The sequence below is a fragment of the Mytilus galloprovincialis genome, chromosome 4 (genome assembly GCF_965363235.1).
Source record: "Mytilus galloprovincialis chromosome 4, xbMytGall1.hap1.1, whole genome shotgun sequence".
NCBI lineage: Eukaryota > Metazoa > Mollusca > Bivalvia > Mytilida > Mytilidae > Mytilus > Mytilus galloprovincialis.
In genome coordinates this window covers 39,859,012-39,883,605 of record NC_134841.1, presented here as the reverse complement: position 1 = coordinate 39,883,605, position 24,594 = coordinate 39,859,012, and the positions used below count along the sequence as shown (strand labels likewise).

Here is a 24,594-nt window from a genome sequence, read left to right as displayed (position 1 = left end):
TGTGTAAATACGGTACGAACAGGTACAGCTAATTAGAAACTTCGTGGAAACTTATCAAGACATATGGTCATATGGGACAGAGATTTTATATAACTGGTAATTGAATAAAACTTTCAATGAAACGACCTGTATGAACTCTTACTCCTAGTGTCTTTGATTTTCAGAAGCTTCTTTGAAAGGAATCTAGATTATCGTTCAAAATTAAGGAAACAGTAGTTTACCGCCATAAAAAGATTAAGCGAAAACACACCCGGGAAACACATTAACTTTAAGGGGAAAACAACGGAATATCAGAAACATTGAACTGCAATAAAACAAAAGCCAACATAAATAGTAACGGAATTTTGTATAACAAATGCCATAAATCTGACTTGGTATAGGACATTTTAAGAAAAAAGGTGGATTGAACCGAGTTTTATGGTTTTCAACAAAGGAATTAGACAGTGCTTATTTATGGACAGAAACTACGTCAGTCCTGCTATTTTCTAATGGTTATCATGAATATAATATTATTCTTTTATTCTAATAAATAAAGTCTCATATTACAAGCTGTTAACCATATCAGTTTTAATATGTTCTGCATATTAAATGAAAGAGAAAAAAACGAAATTTTAAACTGATTATTCCATTCTTATATGTTATATACATTGTATATTAATGCTGTTGAACTAGTGAATGGACAGATGTTTTATATAATGTAGTTACATGTTTTTATTGATGCGGTACACTAGCACACGATTTCGTGACGAACATGTACATATGATCTTTAAATCCTATGTTAATTTAAAAGTTAAACAAAAAATGCCAGAAAATATCAAGGTCAAAGAAATCCATTTTTTTACTCAGGTTTGCTCGGTGACAGCTGATGTTGAACATAGGCCGGTTGCCGCCACTCCAAGACATGTTTTCCTTAAAGCCAGTTCTTTGACATTTGCATCATTTCAGTGATATTTTACACTTATTTGTCATATCTAAACTACAGTTACCATTATACTAAAACTCTTTCAAGACAAACTTGTCTTGAACACTCTTTGCTGAACTACTAAGCACTTAGATCCATCTGTTTACAAACAAACCTGCGAATTTTGTATGTAAGACTTTAAATTGGGATCATTCTTAATTATGGCTAATTTAAAACCAAATGTAATGAACACTTTTGTCATGTTCTGTTATAAAAAAAAAAAAATTGGGGGGGGGGGGGTTACCGAATACTTGTAGCCATAGTGATCATCAAGTCTATTAATTTGAAGATGTCAATATGAATGGAAAGGTAATAAATATAATTGTAAATGGAATACTAACTTTTGGAAAGGCAGTAAATGTAATGGTAAATGGATTACTAACTTTACTATGCCTTAATTTCGAACTAAAAAAATTAAGATTGCAAATATTTATTAAAATATTTCCGGATGATACTACAATAATAAAAAAACAAAGAATATGGAGTATCCATGATCCATGACACGAAATAAGTTCATGGACAGAAAAAAAAAAAAAAAACAAAAAAAACAAACACACATGCATACACACACACACACACACACACACACACAAAGCAAAGTATTCATTATAAAAGTCAAATGGGATTGTAATGCAACGTCGTATGTGACGTATGTGACGATTGAATGGCGTCTGCTGTCAATTTCACGTCTGACGGTTGAAATCTCAAGTTTGCACAATGCAGTATTTTGAATAGTTCATTTCTTTGGAACATTTGTAATACTGCATCAAAATAAAGTACTGAATTTGGATAGAAACACTAATTAATTAGAGTTTGTTTTGTTATCAAAACTGCTTTTCTGACGGCCATCCACGGTGGAAACTCTTCAATTATAGTACTGTTCATTTCTTGAATATGATCATTTTTACAATACTGTCAATACTTAAATATACACATTTTTCAAACTTATTTTAATTGTGTCATGGAGGTTTTTTTTAAACAATGATACAAAGTATAATACCACTGCGCTTTTATATCCATAATACCAAAATAATACCAAAATATACCCTTTTTACCTGAAGTATGACAATCAGACATGTATCATTTATTGTTTTCTCAAAAAGAAAGATCTCCCATAACGCAACAGTTTAAAGCGATTTCTGATCGTGTTGAATCGATTCTTTAAAATATCTTCGAGTTTACATGAAAAGTTGGATATTGAAAACCTTTTTTTTTTTATCTTGTAGTACGTTTAAACTTTCTGGAAGAACAAACAATTTACATAAAGAAATTTGAGCTCATTATATTATTGTAAGATGAGATATAATAGTTAAGATGTTTGTCTTTGATGAGTTTTTTAGTCATTAAAATGTCATTACCAGCAAACAAATTTCATGTAATTTATCAATTTGTGTAATTAATTATCAATATGAAGAATTCGTCTTCTTTGTTTATGAAGGTTCTTGTTTTACTTTTATAAGAAAAATGAAATGCATTGGAAATCAGTGTAATTGATTTTCCTTCACACTTAGTCAATTTGAATGATGATATGTATTATATGATATAAAAATCTTTATTTTTGTCAGCCAAATTTTTCTTTTAAACTGATGACGTGAGAAGAAAATACTCCAAGGATTCGAGTTCATTTGCAAAATAGCTAACACAAGGTTTGCGATAAAGGTCATTTATTCAGAAACCATAAAAACATAATACAACTGAATGTTATGAACAATTATGTAATAAACCCAAACTGAATAAATGACAATAATTTGCAAAGGTGGGGAATAAATACCGCCACAATCCCCAAATCACAGAGTACGGGAGCCGCCACCCGAGAAACCTTGGAGATAAATTTTATAAGAGTTTAATTGATTTATATAAATGTTTGCTTTCTTTACATCCAATTGCAATCATTTCATTCAAATTAAGGACCACATTAAAATAAAAAGAGAAAGAAAAGATATGTGTATAAAATAAAGCATTGCTCCATGTCTGAATATAAAGGTTATAAGATTATAAAAAAGCAGAGCAAGCCACGTTGACCTCTACCTTTTATGTTTGACAAGTACACATGCCAATGTAAGGCAAACTCTTTTGATCCCTCCCTACATTTCCATAGCATAATGAATAAAAATTACAACTTCTTATTGTATTCAACCTATAAAAGGTTATTAAATATATTGAGATAAAAAAATATTTATAACAAATAAAACAAATACCTTGATGTCATGTATTTGTGTACGGAATGCAGAATGTAAAACAAAAACATTAATTGAAGACAAATTACATATACATACCTGTTTATACATGCAGATATAAGATAAGCAAAACAGATTTAAAGAACAAAACAATAATTTGTACATAACTATTCAAAACAATTTAATAAAGTGATAGAGCAAGCTCTGTTGACCTCTATCCATCGCCACATAAAAAAGAGTGATTTGCTGGTATTCTTGAAACCTTACTTAACTACTAGAATGTAGAGCAAGCCCTGTTGACCTCTACTAAGAAAATTACTTTTTGGCAAAGCAAGCCCTGTTGACCTCTGCCTAATACATGATATAAAAGTGTACAATTTAATATCATTTAATTGTGCGTTCATTTAATAATAACACTCTTGTAGCTGTTTGATAATGCAGCACCTGGTTTATACTATGATCCTTGTAACATTCTGGGCTTACGGCTTTAAACATCAAAGGGATTTCAACAAGGACTTAATGGAAAACGCCCAATGATGTACCACATGAGAACTGAAAAGGGGGCTAACTAATAAAATATTAATTCTGCTTTCTACTTCCACAGTTAAAACCATGTTTCTTGGACCAGCTCAATAATAGTTTCACCAATTTTATATGAAACTGTAATGAGTGACCAGCACAGGATTTTCCTTGCACATTTATTGTTGGAGGGAATGCATGGAATTCTAAAGACTTAGTTATGAAATATTTTAAAACTTAAACCCGTGAATTATTTCTATTTTGACACCAGTTATAGCCCAGGAAGGCTGAAATTGTTCGATTTATTTTTATTCTGAATTGCAGGCGACTTTTTACTTTTACGTGTGACTTAAAAAGATCAGTTGTTGTTGTTGGTATACTTGTTATTAATAATATAAAAACAGGATCATGCATCCTTTACAACTGCCCAATCAAACTTCATCACTCTGAGTACCTTAAGAAATGTTCCATCATATGATTTTGCAATATTGAAACCAAATTGTTTTGCCAATTAATAGGCTAATAATTTATACATATTTAAAATGTAAAAAGATATTCCAGATATTTACATAATATAAAAACATAAATATCACAAGTTGCAGTACACTGATGGATCGACATAATTTACGTGTGTTAAACCGCCTTTGATTCCAATAAATGTCAATCATCTCTATCTTCACTGAAATTGGAGAAAGGATTTCTATAAAGTTATCATCACAAATGTCTTTTCTTGTTTTTAATTCAAATTCAAGCCCAAGGGCAAAATCTTTGTTGAGAAGTATGTAACTGTCTGGCCTAATGCAGAATTGTCAATACCTAAAGTTCGATCTTCTTACATTGGGTTGCTGTGAGCATAAAATGTGCTGAAACATATCGGTCTGCTGTCACAGACGGTTCAAGGGAACAGTGTACAGCGTTCGCTAATGTTGAATGCAACATTTCTGTCTCTGTTTTTTGAAAATCCAGGCTGTGTTAAACTAATGTTGAAGCTACACATGATGTACAATCTGCAATCTGCAATGATTTCAACACGCTATCGGTTATAAAATAAAAACCAACACTTTTCCATTCAACTGAGCAATCACCGTCGCTGCCATTTGTTTAGCTGTTGGCTGTGTTATAAATGAGGATGGTGCATTGGTACATCTTACAAAAGTATCGTATGAGCTGTTGATCTTCGTAGACCATTATTATTTTGGTTCTGTTTTCGTCCTTTTCATTGAATCATACAAGCTGTCACATCTGTTATAGCAGTAATTCCTCTTACCCCAGCTTTCTGATACAACATCTATAAAAGAAACAAAATAGTGGCCCAATAAACAGTATCAATGACAAATATAAAATAACCATACTTGAAAATAACTAATGTCATAGACCTCATGATTAACTTAAACAATAAACAATAAAACTGTATGTATATTTATGGAAACATGTATATTACTATAAAATAAATCAGTGTAATTATTCATAAAAAAAGAAGATGTGGTATGATTGTAAATTCTGACGACAACTACCCAACAGTGTCCAAATGTATAAAATTAGAGCAACTCTACACCACCGTACGACCATCAACAATGAGAGCAAATAGTTATCAAAGGTACCAGGATTATAAGCAAAAACCATATGTAAAACCAAATATAACCGCAGAAAACCATATGTATATAACGATACATATATAAAATATTACCTATATGTATAGAGATGTGATACATATATAACCATATAACACCAGTTGTATAGAGATGTGATACATATATAACCATATAAAACCATATGTATAATGATACATCATATAAACATATAAAACCATATGTATAATGATACATAATGTAATCATATAACACCATATGTATAGAGATGTGATACATATACATGTATAACCATATAAAACCAATATGTATAATAATACATATATAACCATATAAAACCAAAATGTATAATGATACATATATAACCATATAAAACCATATGTATAAGAAACCAATGGTATAGAGACATACGAATATAGATTAAAGTACAAAGTATTTAATGAATGGCTATTATTTATTTTGATTTTATTGAACCATAAAACTAAATTTTGACTCTTCACATTGAATAATCCGCGAAGCGGATTATGTTAAATGTGAAGAGTCAAAAATTAGTTTTATGGTTCAATAAAATCAAAATAAATTATTGCCATTCATTATAAATAAATTTTATATCAAAAATAAGGCTCAAAGAACTTTTTATATTATTTATATTAACAATAACAACGTACACACATGTTGGCGTATGAATACACAACGTCATAGTGGGCGTGTCGCCATCAAAATTGACAACATTGAAAATAAAATTAATAATTTTAACCAATCAGAAGACAGTAAAAACACCAAATTTATTTATACAATAATAGATTCAAATAGAAGGTAGAAATATAATTAATATGAATGCGTGTCGTGACATCATCCACGACTCACTTAGTACTTACTGTATACAGTGATTAAAACATACCACGTAAAATGGATAAAATGAAAAAAGGTTCGTATAAAAAATAGACAAAAAGAACTCAGCCTTGAATCAATTTTCTAAAAATGATATTGTTAACAACATAAACTTTTTGCCAACTATTTACAAACAGAACCGAATATTATGAAAGCTCAAAATATGAACTAGGTTCGGAAGGTACACAAAACACCTTTCAAATATATGTTTATTTTGTTTTCAATCCATAATTCCAGTATTTAATTGTTTAACATAATTACTAGTGCACTAAATTTTTAAAAAAGGTCTACGAAAACAGTGGAATTAGAGTGTAAAAAAATCGTAAGAAGTACTTTTTAAATTGCAGGCTAATATTGGGGTTTTCTTTTCAGTTGATAGTTTTGAATTTTGTACCCCACATACCAATTTGCTTCATTATGTCACGAAGAAAAAATCAAATACCTAATGTTATTAATTATGTCAGAATGTGAATATATATGTTCAATTTCTATTGGGATAATTTAACTGGACATGCTTTGATATTGTTATTACACTTGAATATTTATTAGGTAAAATATTTGGTTGCAATAGAGATACCAGGTATCGAAAAATGATAGGAAGTCCAATGGGGGCTAATTATGCACTACTCATTATGAACCTGTTTCTGTATTGTAACGAACTACAATGTTTGTATAAAATCAACAACGCCTAACCGAAACGACATCTGATACTAAAATGCATAACACTTTCATATATTGATGATATTTCGTCTATCAATAATGACGTCTAAAGTATGTGTACTGTATCTTGTTGAATTTAATTCAAATAAGGTACAAAACTTTGAATTTTTCTTATCCCAGGAATAGATTACCTTAGCCGTATTTGGCACAACGTTTAGGAATTTTGGGTCCTCAATGCTCTTCAACTTTTTTCTTGTTTGGCTTTACAACTATTTTGATCTGAGCGTCACTGATGAGTCTTATGTAGACGACACGCGCGTCTGGCGTTTTGAATTATAATCCTGGTACCTTTGATAACTAATTAATATAATAATAATGATTACTGCACTTTCCTGTATCGTGATAGATTTTTCTCTATGAAAACTTGATTTTAAAATATATGATTAAAGAGGTGATTTTTCATTTCATATTTTGAATTATCCGGTTTCACAGAAAAAGTACCTTTAATACCATCGTATACTGTGTATATATCCAAACTTGTCCGATAAACTCGTATATGTAACAACGAATTTCATTTTAACAAAAGAATAATATACTCCACTGTTTTTGATATCTCAAACTTTTCAAAACTTTTACTAATTCATATCATTGCTACAAATACATTGCTTCTGTTAAATAAATCAACGCAGACATTTTATACATTACAATATATCGATCACATGCCATCTTCTATGGTCATATTCTTAATAAAGCACAAAAAAATCGTCATGCATCTCAAAAGCTAACCATACCTTTAAACAAGAATGATATTCACAGAAGAAAAAGTTACGATACTGATTTCAAGTAAGTAATAAAAGTTGACATGTTTTGGAATTAAAATTAATTCATTCATAGAGTCTATGCATCGTAAATAAACACATTTATTCTGAAACCAGTTGTTGGCATGATACGCGAACCCAGACCTGAACTTACATTTGGAAACATATATTTCAAAAGAACGCAAGTAACATTTATATCATCTCTATATAAACATGGAGGAAATGAACCAATAAACCATGAATGGTAGAGACTGAAGGTCTCGTTTAAAAAATGTAGTTTGTCTTTACTAAATATTTCATACAAGTGCAACATTTTCAATTTCAAGAGGTATTTTTTAATATGAATTTTCTAAAAGAAGTAATTAATTAATTTATTCTGGGAAATTATGATATTTGCGTCGTAAAGAATTGCCTATTTGAGAGAACTGTCGTTGTATAAAACGAACCCGGGGTTGATAAAGTCTTTTTACTCTAGATTTTGCTATCGCAAATATCTGTTTACTAGGTCAGCTACGCTTCACTAGAAAATCTCACCTAGCGAGATACACTTATCTCCAGGTTCGTTTCTATCCAGTTTGCACCTATATGTTCTGAATGCTTAGAAGAGAATACTAATGATATTATTTAGAATATAATAAATAAGTTGCTGAAACCGGATAGTTGCAAATAAAAAAGTTGCTTTGAACATTTTGATTAGATTTAAGGAAAGATGAATTTTCCTATATCATTCTGTTTTAAACAATTTACATTTTATTTTTTTCTGTTTGAATTTGTTTTTATATAACGTAATTAAAGTACATTGCATTTAATATATAATGTGTTATGTGGAATTGATTGGAATTTATTATACCTCAACTTAATTGACATTTTTGCATACTTTGAAGCGATAACAAGAGTTGAAATTGCACATCAAAAGATGTACTGACATTCAAGTGCTTTTTTGGTGAGTAAAAAACAACGAAACATAGAATTCAGTAGGAGTAGGAGTATCCATGCGTATAAAAAATAGCATGACATATGATTATTTTTTTTAAACAAATATAATGTTATTCATACAGAAACAATTGTCCTCCTGTCAGGAATATTATGTACTGGTTTAATTAATTGTGCTACAATTTTAGCTTTTTAAGATGATGTTTTCGTCTGAGCTACTAAAAATATGATTCATGGATTACTCTGTGACAACAGTTATGGCCATGAGATCGAATAGACCTATAGTTGTTAATTTCTGTGTCATTTGGTCCCTTGTGGAAAGTTGTCTCATTGGCAATCATACCACATCTTTTTATATTGCATGATGCCATAAACTCAACATTAGCAGTTTTACACTGACAATACTTAACTATGATTTTATCATTAACATTAAATGATTGATTCACATTAAGTATATGTTTTTATACGTGAATAGCCAGAATGGGGTATTTGAAATATGAAACCTTAACCCTCTTGCTGCCGACTGTTTTTCAAGGTTGCATTTCATATGCCGGAAAATACGACAGCTCGAGGTCTGTGACGTAACATGGCAAACAACGACGTCATTCGATATATGACGTCACAACATAATGACCCTTACATTTCGGACCAATTGGAGAAAACATAATTCTGTTTGATCTTCCGTCTTTTAATTGAAAGAGATACAACATTGATGATAAGCTTGCATAAATTAACCATGAACATATGTGTCCCTCCGGCACTGCCGGTGTAGACATATGTGTCCCTCCGGCAGCAAGAGGGTTAAAGACGTCAGGAATCAAATAAATTATTAAATGAATTTATGAATTCTGGAAACCTGACCATACCTTCTATCAATATACATGTCAGATTTCATTTTTTAACAGAGAAAATGACATGTTTTTATTTGAGATATGTACAAATTATATGTTTTTGCATGATGGAATATTTATGGCGTTACTACAAACAATTCAAATATCTCTTTTGCCGATAAAATCTCTAGTAAGAACAAAAAAACATGTTTTGTCCAGTTTATTTTTTCTTTTATGCTGCAAAAATTGGATTGATCAACCCACTACTTTCTTTTCACTAGATACTGTCGTTATTACGGATGCATTATTGCTGTTTCTGATGTTTTCAAGATAAATTCGTCTCCGTGTCATTTGGTATATATATATATTTTGTTAATCTGTTTGACCTTTGTGAATGTGTTTTTCATATTTATAAGAAAGAAAATTATTGTATCTCACCATATGTCGGTTTTGAATTTTTATCTGTTTTTCGGACAATCTTTATATAATAAGAAATTCATGCAAAGGTTGAAAAGTTCGGATTTCATTGTCTTCATTAGCTTGTGGTAAAGGGAAATCAGAATATGTTGCATACTTAACATATAAAAAAGAAGGTTCTCTCTCAGTATCATCTACAAAAGACTCTGCATTAAGTGACACGGCAAAAATATTTAATAATAGGTATTTTTCGATAGTTTGGACAAACCTTTTTTATTTTTGTTGGGAAAAAAGTTACAAAAATACCAAAGGGACATTCAAACTCACAAGTCGATTATAACCTTCCAACACTATAACAAAAGCACAACATAGAAAGCACCCCACCAAAAACGACGGATGAACTTATGCCCCTTGAAACGGTAAGCAAATCCGGCTCCCCATGTGACATCCGTCGAATCATGTTAAGCTCACAAAAATCTGTATCGGTTGTTATGTTATATGCCAGTCTCGAATGTAAATAAAGACAGCAGTAGTAGTTATTACTATTAGGAATATTGTTCATTGCCCTAAAACCACTTTAATTGCCAAAGTTCTGTTATGGTCATTTAGTCTATATGTAATGGCTGTTTTTCAAGGAATTTTCGTTTTTGACTTTTCTTGGAGTTTGGTATTTTCACTGTTTTTTGTTTTAATCATACGTTATTTTGTCACTGTACTTTAAATAGAAAGGTTTTGACTACTCTCAAATATGTTTCCAGTACCGTAACTGTATTAAGAAATAGTATTTGGTTTATGTGCTCACAAATGTTTATCTGTTTGATAGTGGTAATGTTTGGTTTAAACTGTTCCCGATAAACTGTATTCGAGAAACTAATATAGTATGTTGAAATTGACACCACGTGCTTTCAGTAGCTGTCTGATTGATAAATCGTTATGAGAATTATAATAAACAGGTTTCCCAACAGATAAATTACTACTTTGATTGGCACCAACTTTACACCACTCGTGACTGGGCTGTTTCTTATTTGTTTAAAACAAATGGTCATTAGTAATACTGTTTCAAAATTCTATCGTTCTCAAGTAGAGTTGGATTTGCATTTCATGGTAATTGCACTGAAGTGATGTGAGCGAAATGTGTTTCCTTGGTGGTTTTTGATAGAACACTGGAACTGACATATTTATGTATATTACTTAGACAAAACTGTTGCGTTCCGTGGCAATATCGTTTTGAGCCTTTAATCTTTGTATCACGTATCTAAAAAAATTATGTGACAAGGTATTTGTTTAGAGAACAAACCAATTGCTTAACGCGAATAAGTTGATCTAAAATTGTCTAAAATGAAGCCAAATTTCAATATTTAATTTGTGGTGCATCCCTTATATAACCCTCGATTCTCCTATGAAAAATGATATCATTTTGATATCAAAACAAAGAAATCAATTTCGTTGCTTACAACTGACAAGCTCATCTGGGGACAGTTTCAAAATGAAACTTCCGAATAAGATTGATAGTAAGTATACCAATTTGTTCATGACTTACTATCAATCTTAGTAGTGAGTTTTTTTTGTGTGTGAAATGAATCCTAATCTGTAATGTATTCCATCTATATGCAACCATACATCATGTACTGTTATATAAATCAAGCCAAAACTGACTAGGACAAAGTTGTTGCCACGAAACCGACCGAGAAAAGACAAAGGTTTGTATTGGAAATTTGTAGACATTTTTCAACATAATTTCAGAAGAGGCATGTTTCATTTGAGATATAAGCCATGTACAATTTATTTTTTGTTCATCATTTGTGCAGTTGTGAAAATAATACCATTAGTTGCATGATACATTTAATTTTGGACGGACCTTACAAATGTTTGATCATGGAATCCAAAATCTGAAAAACGCATTTGTGCATGACACCCATTTTGCATATGTTTTCGTTATCTGTCACTAGTTATTTTATAAGAAGTTTATCTACTTTTTCAACTGACATTTGTAGTTTTTGAAAGTAAAACTATAAACTAAATACTAGTTATGTATTTAAATTTTACATACACATGAGGAGGTTTAAAGAAATATTCGTTTTCTACGTTTGAAAATGACGGTACCAAGTCAGGAATTTGACAATTGTTGTCCATTCGTTTTAAGTGTTTTATCATTTGATTTTGCCATTTGATTAGGGACTTTCCGTTTTGAATTTTCCTCGGAGTTCAATATTTTTGTGATTTTACTTTTTAGAGTATCTGAAGTGCAAATTATTTACGGTATTGTTCAACAAGCTTGTACAATTAAATTTCAGCTGTCAATTCAACATTCTGCGAATTTTGAGTTGAGTAAGTTTTGATTTTATAATTCTGTTCTAAAACATATAAAAGAAAATAGATTCACTCCAACAAGCAAGAAAAATCAACCAGGATTGCACTTCGAAGACTTTTTTGCAACAATTAAAATCATCATTGAAATAACACACATTATTCTAACAAAACTAATTAAATATTCATTGAACATATTTCCTAAGTGATAAAAATCCTTGTAGACTTAAAGGACAATACTACTTGTATTCAAAATCAATTAATTGGATATAATAATTGAAGAAAAGTGGTAAAATTTAAAAACATAAACTTCATTAGCAAATAACATTAGGAAATGTACACGCCTGACAATAGTTACAGGTAATAATACGAAAACAATATGTTTTAGAAACTGGAAGATTAATTCCATATTTGTTTGCGAGGAAAATATAAACACTAACTGTTTATAAAATGTTCTTTACTTTTACTGTTGGATTGTTTTGTGTGATATCCATTTAACGTGGCTCGGTACTTAAACATCCCGTCAATGTGTTTGTATTGTCTTTCATTTTTAGCTGGTGTGTTTTTGTATTTCTTTGGTTCTTATAACGTGACTCTGTTCTTTAAAAGATCCCGTCAGTATGATATTGTTTATTGTTCTATTCTATGACATTATGATATATTTCTATTATGAATTACAAAATACGTTGAACCATAAACGTTAAAATTATTTAATCGCGTAGTGGAATGAACTATTTGTTGATTCTTATATATTCTATATAACTTTTGGACTGTTTTAAATCTCAGTCTATTTCTGAAATAAATTCTTACATACTTTTGATTTGTTAACCCTTTATGCTATTAACATTGCCTATGTGAAATTTTAAAATTGTTTGTATATACATGGAACGACAAATATATGTGACGTATAAAGTTTTCTGACGTCAGACACGGGAATCAATGAATGCGTTAGTAGATAGATGTTTTTGTGTTCTGTTAAATTGTTCCTTTTAAAATTGTTACACGATGATGACTGCTGTACCAATATTTTGACTATTTTATTTATTATGTCTGTTTAGTTCACGCATTATTGTAAATATAAAGGACTTTGATGTGACTGTCATCAAAGTGAGAGGTTTAGCGCTATACAACCAGGTTTAATCCATCATTTTCTACATTTGAAAATGCTTGTACAAAGTCAGGAATATGACAGTTCTTGTCCATACGTTTTTGATGTGTTTTGTTATTTGATTTTGCCAGGTGAGTATGGACTTTCCGATTAGCTTTTCCTCTAAGTTTGTTATTTTTGTGATTTTACTTTATTCTAAATCACTATCAGTTATGCAGGATATCAAAAGCAGATAACATATGAATCTACCAATAAAAAAGGTCGTAAACAGAAAATAATCTGATAGAAAGAGTCAATTTCACGTGAGTGAATCTTACATGATTTAATAATCTGATACGAAAGCACTAACATCTTGTGGAATGAAGAGAGACGATATTAAGCTTGCATGTTAGCAAGCGTTTAAATGAATATATAGATAAAATGTGTCCGATATTGCGCTCTAGAGGTTTTTATGGTCTTTTGCTTTATACAGTATCATTTTTGATTCCTTATCTGATGCGTGACAAACCGCTATAATATTAACTTAAGCAGTATGGTTAATCCCGCCGCATTTTTGCGCCTGTCCCAAGTCAGAAGCCTCTGGCCTTTGTTAGTCGTGTATTATTTTAATTTTAGTTTCTTGTGTACAATTTGGAAATTAGTATGGCGTTCATTATCACTGAACTCGTATATATTTGTTTAGGGGCCAGCTGCAGGACGCCTCCGGGTGCGGGAATTTCTCGCTACATTGAAGACCTGTTGGTGACCGTCTGCTGTTGTTTTTTTCTATGGTCGGGTTGTTGTCTCTTTGGCACATTCCCCATTTCCATTCTCAATTTTATTACAATGTAATTCCAATATAAAGTTTGACTATATTACTTTATGATCTAAGGGAATAGGCATAAATTGACTGTTTGTTTTGTAAAGCAAAAGAGATCAGAGGGCTAAAAGTGTGTCATGGTTTGAATGTATGGTTGCTGTCGGGTAAGCTTTAATTAACGTCTCATTGTAATCTTGTCATAAGCTGTTTTAATGATTGATTTAGTTGTCAATCATATATAATGGTTTTCATTTCAGATTTTAATGCTTCTTTACGTAATTTCATATGGATGTAAAAGCGTTCACCGAAGCACATTTTTAATGTAGCGCAGAATTTGAAAATATTAAATTCTGTTTATTGTTCATCTCCATTTTTGTGACTTTGTCACGGGAAGCTCATGATTATGATTATGATTCAGAAATATAATCTAATTTTTGTCAGCCAATCAAAAGTGAGGATTCTTATAAATCGTAAATGTAATGAAATTAATAAATGTTAGTCTACAAATTATCAGTCTAAACACATGTTGATTTTTTTAATATGTTTATATCTTTTGACATCATGTTGGAAAAGGTTAAACATTCGGTTCTGCACGAAATTATTTTGATTTACAAATATCAAGGAATGCAGTTTATTGAGAATCCATCAAGAACATTGTTCTAAAAAAAAATACATTAATAGTAAAAATTGTATTAAATTTCGAATGTTGGCACTAAGTTTTAACTCCAAGTACTTTAAAAATACTTTATAATTGTCTATAGTGGTGTGTTGCGTGAATAATACACATGTGTGCGTTGTTGAAATATGTATAGGTGTAATACCACCAATAGTTTTCCCCTATTAGTCTTTGTTAAATTTGCACTTTTCAAAGAATTGTGCAGAATGTATCTTTGTTTCAAATAAAGAAATATTTGGCATGAGTAAAGTTTTATCCTGTCAAGTACTATAGAAAAAATGTCACATAACATTTCATTGCATATAAGAAAATAACCATCACTGGAAGTTCACCAATCAAATGTCCCCCCTTATTTAACCCGTGTACAAGACTTAGTAACCATGTTAGCTCAAGTTTCCAAAATATTCTACAGAAACCCCAGATAAAAAAATAATGGTGCTCTGAAATACCCAAGACATATGTTCATGACACAGAAAATGTTTTATTGCAGTAATATGTAAGATTAATTACCTATAACTGTCAAATTCATGGGAATATTTTTCCGACCTATTTTCATATACACCCGGATGTGACGTACCATGATTTGGTGGTATGACACCTATAAACTTGTATTTACATGTACAGCAATAACTTGTTTTTAATGAATAGATTAACAGATGATACTCTTTACAGTCATTTTGAATTAAACGCATATTACATACTAGTTTAGGCATACAATAATATAAGCAATCTTTTTATCATTTAATACACCTTATCGATATTTAGTCCAATCCTGAAAAAACAGTCATTTACACAACTTCCTGTTTGGGTCATGCCGCCGATAAAGAGGTCATCAATAGTGAGGCGAGGGAGGCAAAACTTTAGAAAGCGATCATTTAAAAACTTTGATAGAGTATGATCCATTTTTTCGAAATTAAAATTGAAGAAAAAAATATTTTGTTTGAAGTATTTACGGTAGTTTAAACAGGTCTCATAAAAAAGTATCATACATGGTGCATTGTTTAAATAGCTGATAGCTTCAACTGGATGATAATTTTAGAACTTATCTGAAATGGAATAAATAGCGATTAGGTGTATTCTACATTTTAACTATATTTCTCGAATCTGATCGGTTGGTGTATACAATATGGGTCGATACTACTGCTGATGTACTATTAGTCCCCGAGAGTATCATCAACTCTGTAGTCAGTGCTACTTTACTCACAAGATCTATCAAAAAATACTGAACTCGAAGGAAAATTCAAAACAGAAAGTCCCTAACCAAAGTGCAAAATCAAAAAGCTCCAACACATCAAACGGATTTAATCTACTGTCTAAGAAAACGACTATCATGAAACTTGTTAGATCCAAAATACATTGCGAATAAGATTAAAGTTTTTAAAGTAGAATAACAGAAAAACTGAACACAAAGGAAAATTCAAAACGGAAAGTCTTTTATCAAATTGCATATTAAAAACCGATATTTTCTCTTTTATTGTTGATGAAAATCCTTTCTGAAGTCATGGAAAACTTTCATCATCTTTCATTTTGTTTGTAAAAATATCATTAACTTAGGAAGGTTAAAAGTTTTATATATAATTAATTAAGACACACATCTTTTGGCAAAGACTATAAGTACACCAGAATCTTTTATTAGATATGCTTCAAATCTGAAACTATGGTTGAACAGAACACCCATTTATCAGACATACCAAAAGTATATGTTGAGGTTTATTGTTTAACTAATTAAAAACAAGCAAAAGCATAATGAAGTGTATTTTACTAATTAAATTCTTTAAAGTTTCCTTTCAAATGTATGTCAGCTGAAGCCCGCTTCCGGATGTGTAATTTTCTCGCTGTGTTGAAGACTCATTGGTTTCCATCGGCTGTTTTCTTCTTTCTAGTCGGGTTGATTTCCTTTAAACACATTCTCCATTTCCATTCTCAATTTTATTCAGAAAAAAATACAACAATTACCGCGTTTACTGTTTGCTTATTAAAAAGAAAAATTGTCCATCCGCATTTTCGCTCAAAGATATATTGACATTTCTAACAAATCAAATATTTGTCACAAAACTAATTTGTTTGAGAGTTTTGTTTTCTCGTTAAAATTGTCAGAGTATTTGCAAATTATAACTTTGCAAGCTTATTCGGTAACTATTCATAAAAATAAGATAGACGTTGTCAATATCAAGCGACCTGTTTTCAAACCATTCGATTTTTGCTGGTATGTATTTTAAAACATTTTTAAAGTTGATCAATGTATGCAGCATAATGAAAAAATATATCAAGTTGGACATTAAAGAATAAAGAGTATTATCTTTATATTCATAAACGGTTATTTTTGTTTCTCTTACAACGATCAGATGTCCGGGATGGTTGGCAATAAGTCCATCAGGCTATGATAAACCAATCAGTCAGTGTTTCGCCATTGACATGATCAAGAACATATATCTTGTTTAAACTTTTCTCTTATACATTAAGCAGTTTTAAGAAAATAATGTTCCAAATCCGTTAAGCGAGGTTGAACTAAAACTGTTGTGAGTTTCTTTTGATTCATATAGCTTTTGTTTATATAGCTAGTATATTATTAAGCTCCGGATTGTAAAGTTTTGGATGTAAGCGTTTCTAAGGAAGGAAAATCCTAAACAAACCAAATGTATAAAACGATATAATCATATATTCATAGTATAATATACATCACGGCAACCGTTATAACTTATAATAGTATGGTATACCATTTATTCGTTGTCTTTTTACTTATTGGAAAAGGACATCCAGTTCGGACTATATTTTGCCAAGGAAATATCTTTTATTGTATTAGACATTATTTTATTGTTTCTTTTACAGTTTTTTGAAAATGTACACGAATAAATATAAAAAGGTGATCACGCCACTCAAACAGAGATAAATCTACCTCTTACAGCAACTCTTTGTCTTTATTTTTATTGAATTTAATTGTTTGTCTACAAGATTGTTTGAAACTGAAGAGTTTATTTATTGTAGTTTTGATCAGTCAGGGAAAAGAATAAAAACACACACAAAATTCCAATCAATTGTGAATCTGTTCTCCGTTTCATCAATGCACTTACACCAACATCTTTTGTGTTTAATGTAGAATAATTTCACTTTTCAATTTATTTATTCGACCAAATAACTTCATCTTTGATCTTTTTTCCCCATTGTATTGGAAAAGTATGGCGTAAAATTGTTTCATTAATTCATATTAATCTAAATGAAATCCTTAAACAAACAGAATCAAGCCTGAAATCGCAAGTCTATCAGGCGAATTATTCCAACTGTGATTTACTAGGTCAACACCGTGTCACAATATAACATAGTAACATTTTGAATTAAAATAAAGTACTTTATTTAACACTATAATTCAAAATTTCATTTAAGAATTATTGGATACAAGATTATATCTATGTATTAATGTGTTTGGAATGGAATACATTATCACATCTAGAATAATTGACAACACAATTGATGTTTGCACTGTTGTAGTAAAATATGATCTTCACAATATCGTTTATTCTATCATAATTCATGATCTCTAATAACTTTGAAATATGCGGAGACAGTTCTTTACAATATCGTTTATTATACTAGAAGCCATGATCTCTACAAATAGTTATCAAAGGTACTAGGATTATAATTTAGTACGCCAGATGCACGTTTCGTCTACATAAGACTCATCAATGACGCTCATGAATATCAAAATATTTATAAAGCAAAACAAGTAAAACGTTGAAGAGCAATGAGGATCCAAAATTCCAAAAAGTTGTGCCAAATACGGCTAAGGTAATCTATGCCTGGATTAAGAAAATCCTTAGTTTTTCGAAAAATACAAAGTTTTGTAAACAGGAAATTTATAAAAATGACCACATTATTGATATTCATTTCAACGCAAACTGGGAAATAGGTGGAAAAAATGAAAAAAAGTAATAACATCTCTCATAAAAGTCCAGTTGACTCCTTGATTTGCATTGTCCATTGCATCTCTTTGCTATTAGATTCATTGCAGGTAACTATGATAATTTGGTTAATTTCGTTTCTTAAGAATATTGATTCTATGCAATAAACTATAAGTTAAAGATAAAGTGGATATACTATAAATCACAATCAATTCAAGATAACTTTGTGGATGAATCAATCAAAGCTTTCAACCATTTAGAGTTGAAAATGCAAGCATTTTGAAACATTGACAGGGAATATGTTCAGGGAATTTCAATAGTACTGGGAAACAAGGGTTAATTTCTTAGAGAGTGTAACATCTAGGCTTTCACTTATCTACCCCTCATTACGTGTGCTAAACAATCAAACATCATGTGACATCGTATATATCCCACACACTCCACTCAGACAGCTGATACTACATCAGGGGAACTATATAACTATGTTGGACTATGTTGGACGTCCAGGTCCCAACATTTCAATTTTCTAAGCTATCCTTTGGGTAGTGATAAAACGTTTTAATCGCCTATAAAGTTAATGAATTTTACTATTTAAACAATTTTAACCTAGAAATAGTAATATCAATACATGTTTGCCCGAGATTGTATTCGAACAAGCAGTCTAGTCTCATCGCCTGTCAAATACGTCATATTATACAATATTGAGAATGCATTTTGATATGCTTATATAGTATTAGAAATAAAAATGTCAATCAATTCTGTCATTTTTGATATTTTAGAAATTCTATATTCCGATGTTAAGAACGTTGATCAATATTCGTTATATAAACCATATTATGTGTTGCAAGCTTACTGAAGATAACACTTGAGTAACAAATGACAATGGGTTTTATCATTATGACGTATTATTTTTGTGGTTAAACTGATCTACTCAACTAATGTGTTGATACCTTGTCTAATGAGCTGATGAAAGTAATAAAGACGAAAGCGTTTACGATCAATAATATGTTTTTATCCTGAAAGATGAGTTTCCATCTTAGAAGAAAAAAATATGTGTGGAAAAACTATTGCAGAAAATATCATCAATCATTATATCACCGCTACCAATGATCAGGAAACAAATTGAAAAAAGGATGAGTTTATTTATTATCCCTAATCAAAAGGCAATCTATAGGAACTTATAAATTTGCCAAAAGATCTGGGTACTGATTTCTCTTCCATGTTACCACCAGTCAGTTAGTGGTTGTCGTTTGTTGATGTGTTACATATTTGTTTTTCGGTCATTTTTGTACATACATTTGGTTGTTAGTTTTCTCGTTTGAATTGTTTTACATTTGTCATTTCGGGGCTATAGTTTTTAATTCTGTGTCGTTTGGTCTCTTATAGAGAGTTGTGTCATTGACAATCATACCACATCTTTGTTTTTATATATATACAAAACAATAAATATCGGTGCCATTTGATCAAGTAAAAGTATCCACAGTACTTTCATGTGGAGCGCATCACGACAATGACCTGTTTTGCCTACTGTTATACTAATATCAATATATTTTTCATTCTGAGGGATTTTTTATGTATTATAATTTGAAACAGGCTAACTTCAAAAAAACAAACAATGTGTATATATAGATTATACCACTGTATAGAGTGTAATACGATATTTATAAACTTGAGACTGTTTATTTTCAAATTTACAACGAGAGGCGTGGACTGGATTTCGTGGTGGAATCTGTTTCTCTAATGATTTTTAAACAATATACAGACAAACTCAATCCTTCCTTTCAAATGAACTGCAAGGAGATTTGTTCAGAAAGCAAGATCCTTTGAATTCATAATTTCGACCAATGAAGAGCTGAGTTCAAACGAACTACATATTGATTATATACACATAATCAATATGTTAGGCATATGTGACAATATGATGGGCTTAAAATATATATATAGATATATATTACATATATTTATATTTATGATTATATATTCTCAAAATGTTTATTAAATTGAATAAAATAAATACGGGGGAATATCTATTAAGAAAAACATGACCTTGTAAAAGGTTGTTCAATTGACCGCTGGGTTTTATATATATATAACATGTTTACATGCAGACCAAGTAGTGACATGTAGCAATTAGTTAAAACACGGGAAATATGTGTATTCTTTGACCATTAATCTCCAGGTTGGTCAAAACATGTCAATTAAAGTCAACTTAGTAGATATTCATCCCTGTATCTTTTGATTTAAAAGACTATAATGGTCAAATTAATAGAAACCTTGACACTGTTTATATTCTGTATATATACTTGTGTATTTTACTGTATAGAAGAGACCGTCCGTTAAGGACACTGGTCCAGACCGGCTTTAATAAACGACTATTCCAAATAACCATGTGTTGTGTTACACATATGAATTAGATAAATATATATTTCCCAATTTGATATTTTTTTTTATGAATGACATTGTGTCATTAAAAGAATTCCAATCAGCATTCTGAATACAATTTCTAGAACACGATACTTAAATTGTTCGTATACAGACATTTTATTTTTTGTAGGTGCCAATAAAGCAGAGACCCATTATCTTCCACAAGGAGTACACAAATTTCCGTTCGAATTCTTTGTACCAACTGGTTGTCCAACTACATACGAGGGATCCATTGGGCGTGTTCGGACATACGTCTCTGCTACCCTAGAGAAGCTATGGGTAGCTGATATATCGACCTTGAAACCTTTTACTGTCATTAATCCCCTGGATTTGAACAAAGACCCTCGTGCTAAGGTAAACATTTTATAAAATTATAATTTCATCAAATATATGGAATTTTGAACTAAGCCTAATTTTTGAAAGTTAACTTAACTTAGGTTTTGTCATCATAGTACAGAAATAGTATGTACGTCGTCAAGTATTGATAAGGAAAAGCCATAAAGCATACATTCGATTTTGTGTCCTGTGTACTATTATTTGTCTGTTTGTCTTTTTATTTTTTAGCCATGGCGTTGTCAGTTTATTTTCGATCTATGAGTTAGAATATCCCTCTGGTATATTCCGCCCCTCTTTATACATGTTAGACTCAAAAATGTAAATTTACAGATACAAGACAGGTTGAATGTCTTATGAACACTGATTTTGAATGGGCCTCAAAATGACCTTATAATACTTTCGCCGTTGTAATGTCAACAAAAAGTTTCTGGAAATTATCGAGCTACTTTTATCCAGATATGTTCATTTGTTTTACATGCAAATTTACCTATTTTATCTTTCAAATTTTAACGTAATTTACGTTTAAGATAGTTTTTTCTTCTTCATTTAATCAATTTAGTTGAAACTGAAAATATCTTAAGAATAACTAAGATATATTCAATATACCATAGATTAAATGTCTTAGTCTTTGAAGTTCTGGTGAATTTGAGAAGTGGTCTGTTTATTGCATTGATATATATATATAATTAGTAATAGAAATTTATTAATAAGAAAACACGCAGCACCTGTTACTGAAAGACGAGTAATTCTATATTATAAATGAATAATATATGGTACTGTAATTTATTATGTATATATTCAAAAACATTATTATGTTATATTCTAAGTATATATGAATATATGAAGACCTATAGGATTTAATATATTTTCTCGCAGTTATCTATGTGTTTACTGGTTCAACTCACCACAAACTAAGGACGCCTGAAGGACTTTTATGAAAGACATAGAGTGAATTGCCTCCGTTTAAACATCACTAATCTTGAAAACTAAATAGGAAAAACCCATTTCGTTTACATTGAATATACACACAATCTTTTTCTGACTTTTGTGTGTGAGTGATTTTACCCTCTTTGAGCATTTGAATATATTTGAAACTGATATTTTGTATGAGTTTCTAATATTTCATATTCATAACTTCTTTTTTTTATTTCCGTAACTGTCGTACATAATAATCGTTACATAATAAGTATTGTTCAGTGAATTCAATCCACTATTTTGAAAGTTTTTGTTATGAATAGTCCAATGAACACGCTGTACCGAAACTGTAAAATTAACCTCGGTCTAGAAAACTTGTAACCATCCAAGCTGCTGTTTGCTGTATAGATTTTCTCCTCTGAATTTTTTTATATTTTGTCATGATTGTGAATAAATTTTAGCCTACGTTCTTTTTATCGATTTTGGCTTTCCCCAAATTAAAATCTTTGTGGAAATTGACTATTTCCATTAACACTACGATTGGAGCATCAGAAGCAGTTTATGAATACTACCCCGGAGAACCTGATTTATAGAGATAATTTTCTGTTTTTGTGGTTATGCAAATTGCCCGAGTTTGAATATATAAGTGTTTATTGCTTGTTCGTTAAAGTGGCATCAGTTTTCGTATCGTATGTATATAAACTCATCATAGATACCAGGGTGCGTGTGATGTTCAGTAGGACAAGACAAATTTTAGTGTTTAAATTTTTACAACCAGGTTGACATTGGATTATTTTGTTTTTACATATGTTCCGGACCATATGAGTATTTGGACCATACGCGTATGGTCTGACCATATGAGTATAATTCTCGTTTGGTTATTAACAGGCTGGAGCATATGAGTATTTGGACTATATCGGTATCTTTTTTTTAAATTACATTATAAAAGTTTCAATAATACAAAAACTTTATCTAAAAAAACAATGATGGTTACATGACAATTCAAATACTACGTAAGAATTGAATATTGATGCCATAATTAGTTTTGATTGCTAATTACATTCTTGCATGTAGGCTTGGGTGACATTTACTTCCACATGGTACCATAGCTTTTTTGCATTTGCAAGTCTTGGTTGTGAACGATCCTTTTCATTTACACCATTTGTTTGCGAGTAAAAAACTAGCCTTTTAGTAGCTGCGTACAGTGATACCGAGGTCTTGGACCATTCCGATATGTCTACCGTGTTTTATGAAGCTCTAGATCTCAAATATCGTAACATGATTGCAAGACACCATATTCACAATACAACTTAAATAAACTTTGTTACTTTCCAGTGCCTTCTTGTGTAACAGTTCATTAAGACATTTTTGGAATTTATTTTTTTAAGTCGACATATTGCCATTCACTCGTAACAACAAATCGGTAATGACCATCGGTAATGACCATCGGTATAAAATATGTTTATTATAGTTTGAACAAATAAGTAAAATTGACTATGTGAAACTTCTAATTTTTGTTAAGCTAATCGTTTTATTATAATATAATAATAAAGTTATAGCGTCTTTTTAAATGAACGGTCATACCATATGAAGAGTTTAGAAGTATTAAAAGTAAACTGTAACAGAGTGCTAATTACCACGACCATATGAGTATATACCCATATGGTCATGACCATACGCGTATGGTCCAAATACTCATATGGTTCGAAACATATATACCGAATTTCGTTACTTTAGCAATACAACTGTGATATATCGAAAAACTGAATCTACAAAGGTCGCTCAAGTCATTATAAAGACAGAAAACGGAAATTATATAAAGTATGATTTCAATGAAATATATAGTTGAATTTCTTTATAGTTACCTTTTAATTTAGTTTAATGTCTTCAGTTGATCGTGTCAGGAAAACAAATGTATTCGCTGAAAAAGAAACAGGAAAATATATAATTGTGAAAACAATCTAAAAATGAAAATGAGGAGATATCGTCTGATTATCAATGAGACAACTATCTACCAGACCCTTACTGGTGACTATTTCATCAACTATAGGGCACTCAACGGCTTTAAACAATGAGAACCGAATACCAATCGTACTGATACATTGTGGTTATATGCAATTTTCATGAAGACGTTCATTCGGGAAAGGTAAAAATTGACGTAAAAATAAATCTACAATAATTTGCAACAACGCACATCATAATCATTAAACAATTTGCTATTGTGATCTTTAATTTGTTTTTAAGTGACGGATATCAGTTTAGCCTAAATGTATTCTTAATGCATGCATACGCGACTGCGATTGTTAAGTCATCGAAGTCATTTTGCAAATAGAAAAAA

General features: G+C 30.6%; 1 protein-coding gene across 1 annotated transcript in view; it reads left to right on the top strand.

Moving 5' to 3' along the window:
- LOC143071026 (arrestin domain-containing protein 3-like) overlaps window positions 1-24,594 on the top strand; it is a 45,987-nt gene that overhangs the window by 18,010 nt on the left and 3,383 nt on the right. Inside the window, exon 3 of the mRNA XM_076245114.1 lies at window positions 21,136-21,359. Within this exon, the coding sequence (XP_076101229.1) occupies window positions 21,136-21,359 (224 nt within the window). The remainder of the gene's footprint in view (window positions 1-21,135; window positions 21,360-24,594) is intronic.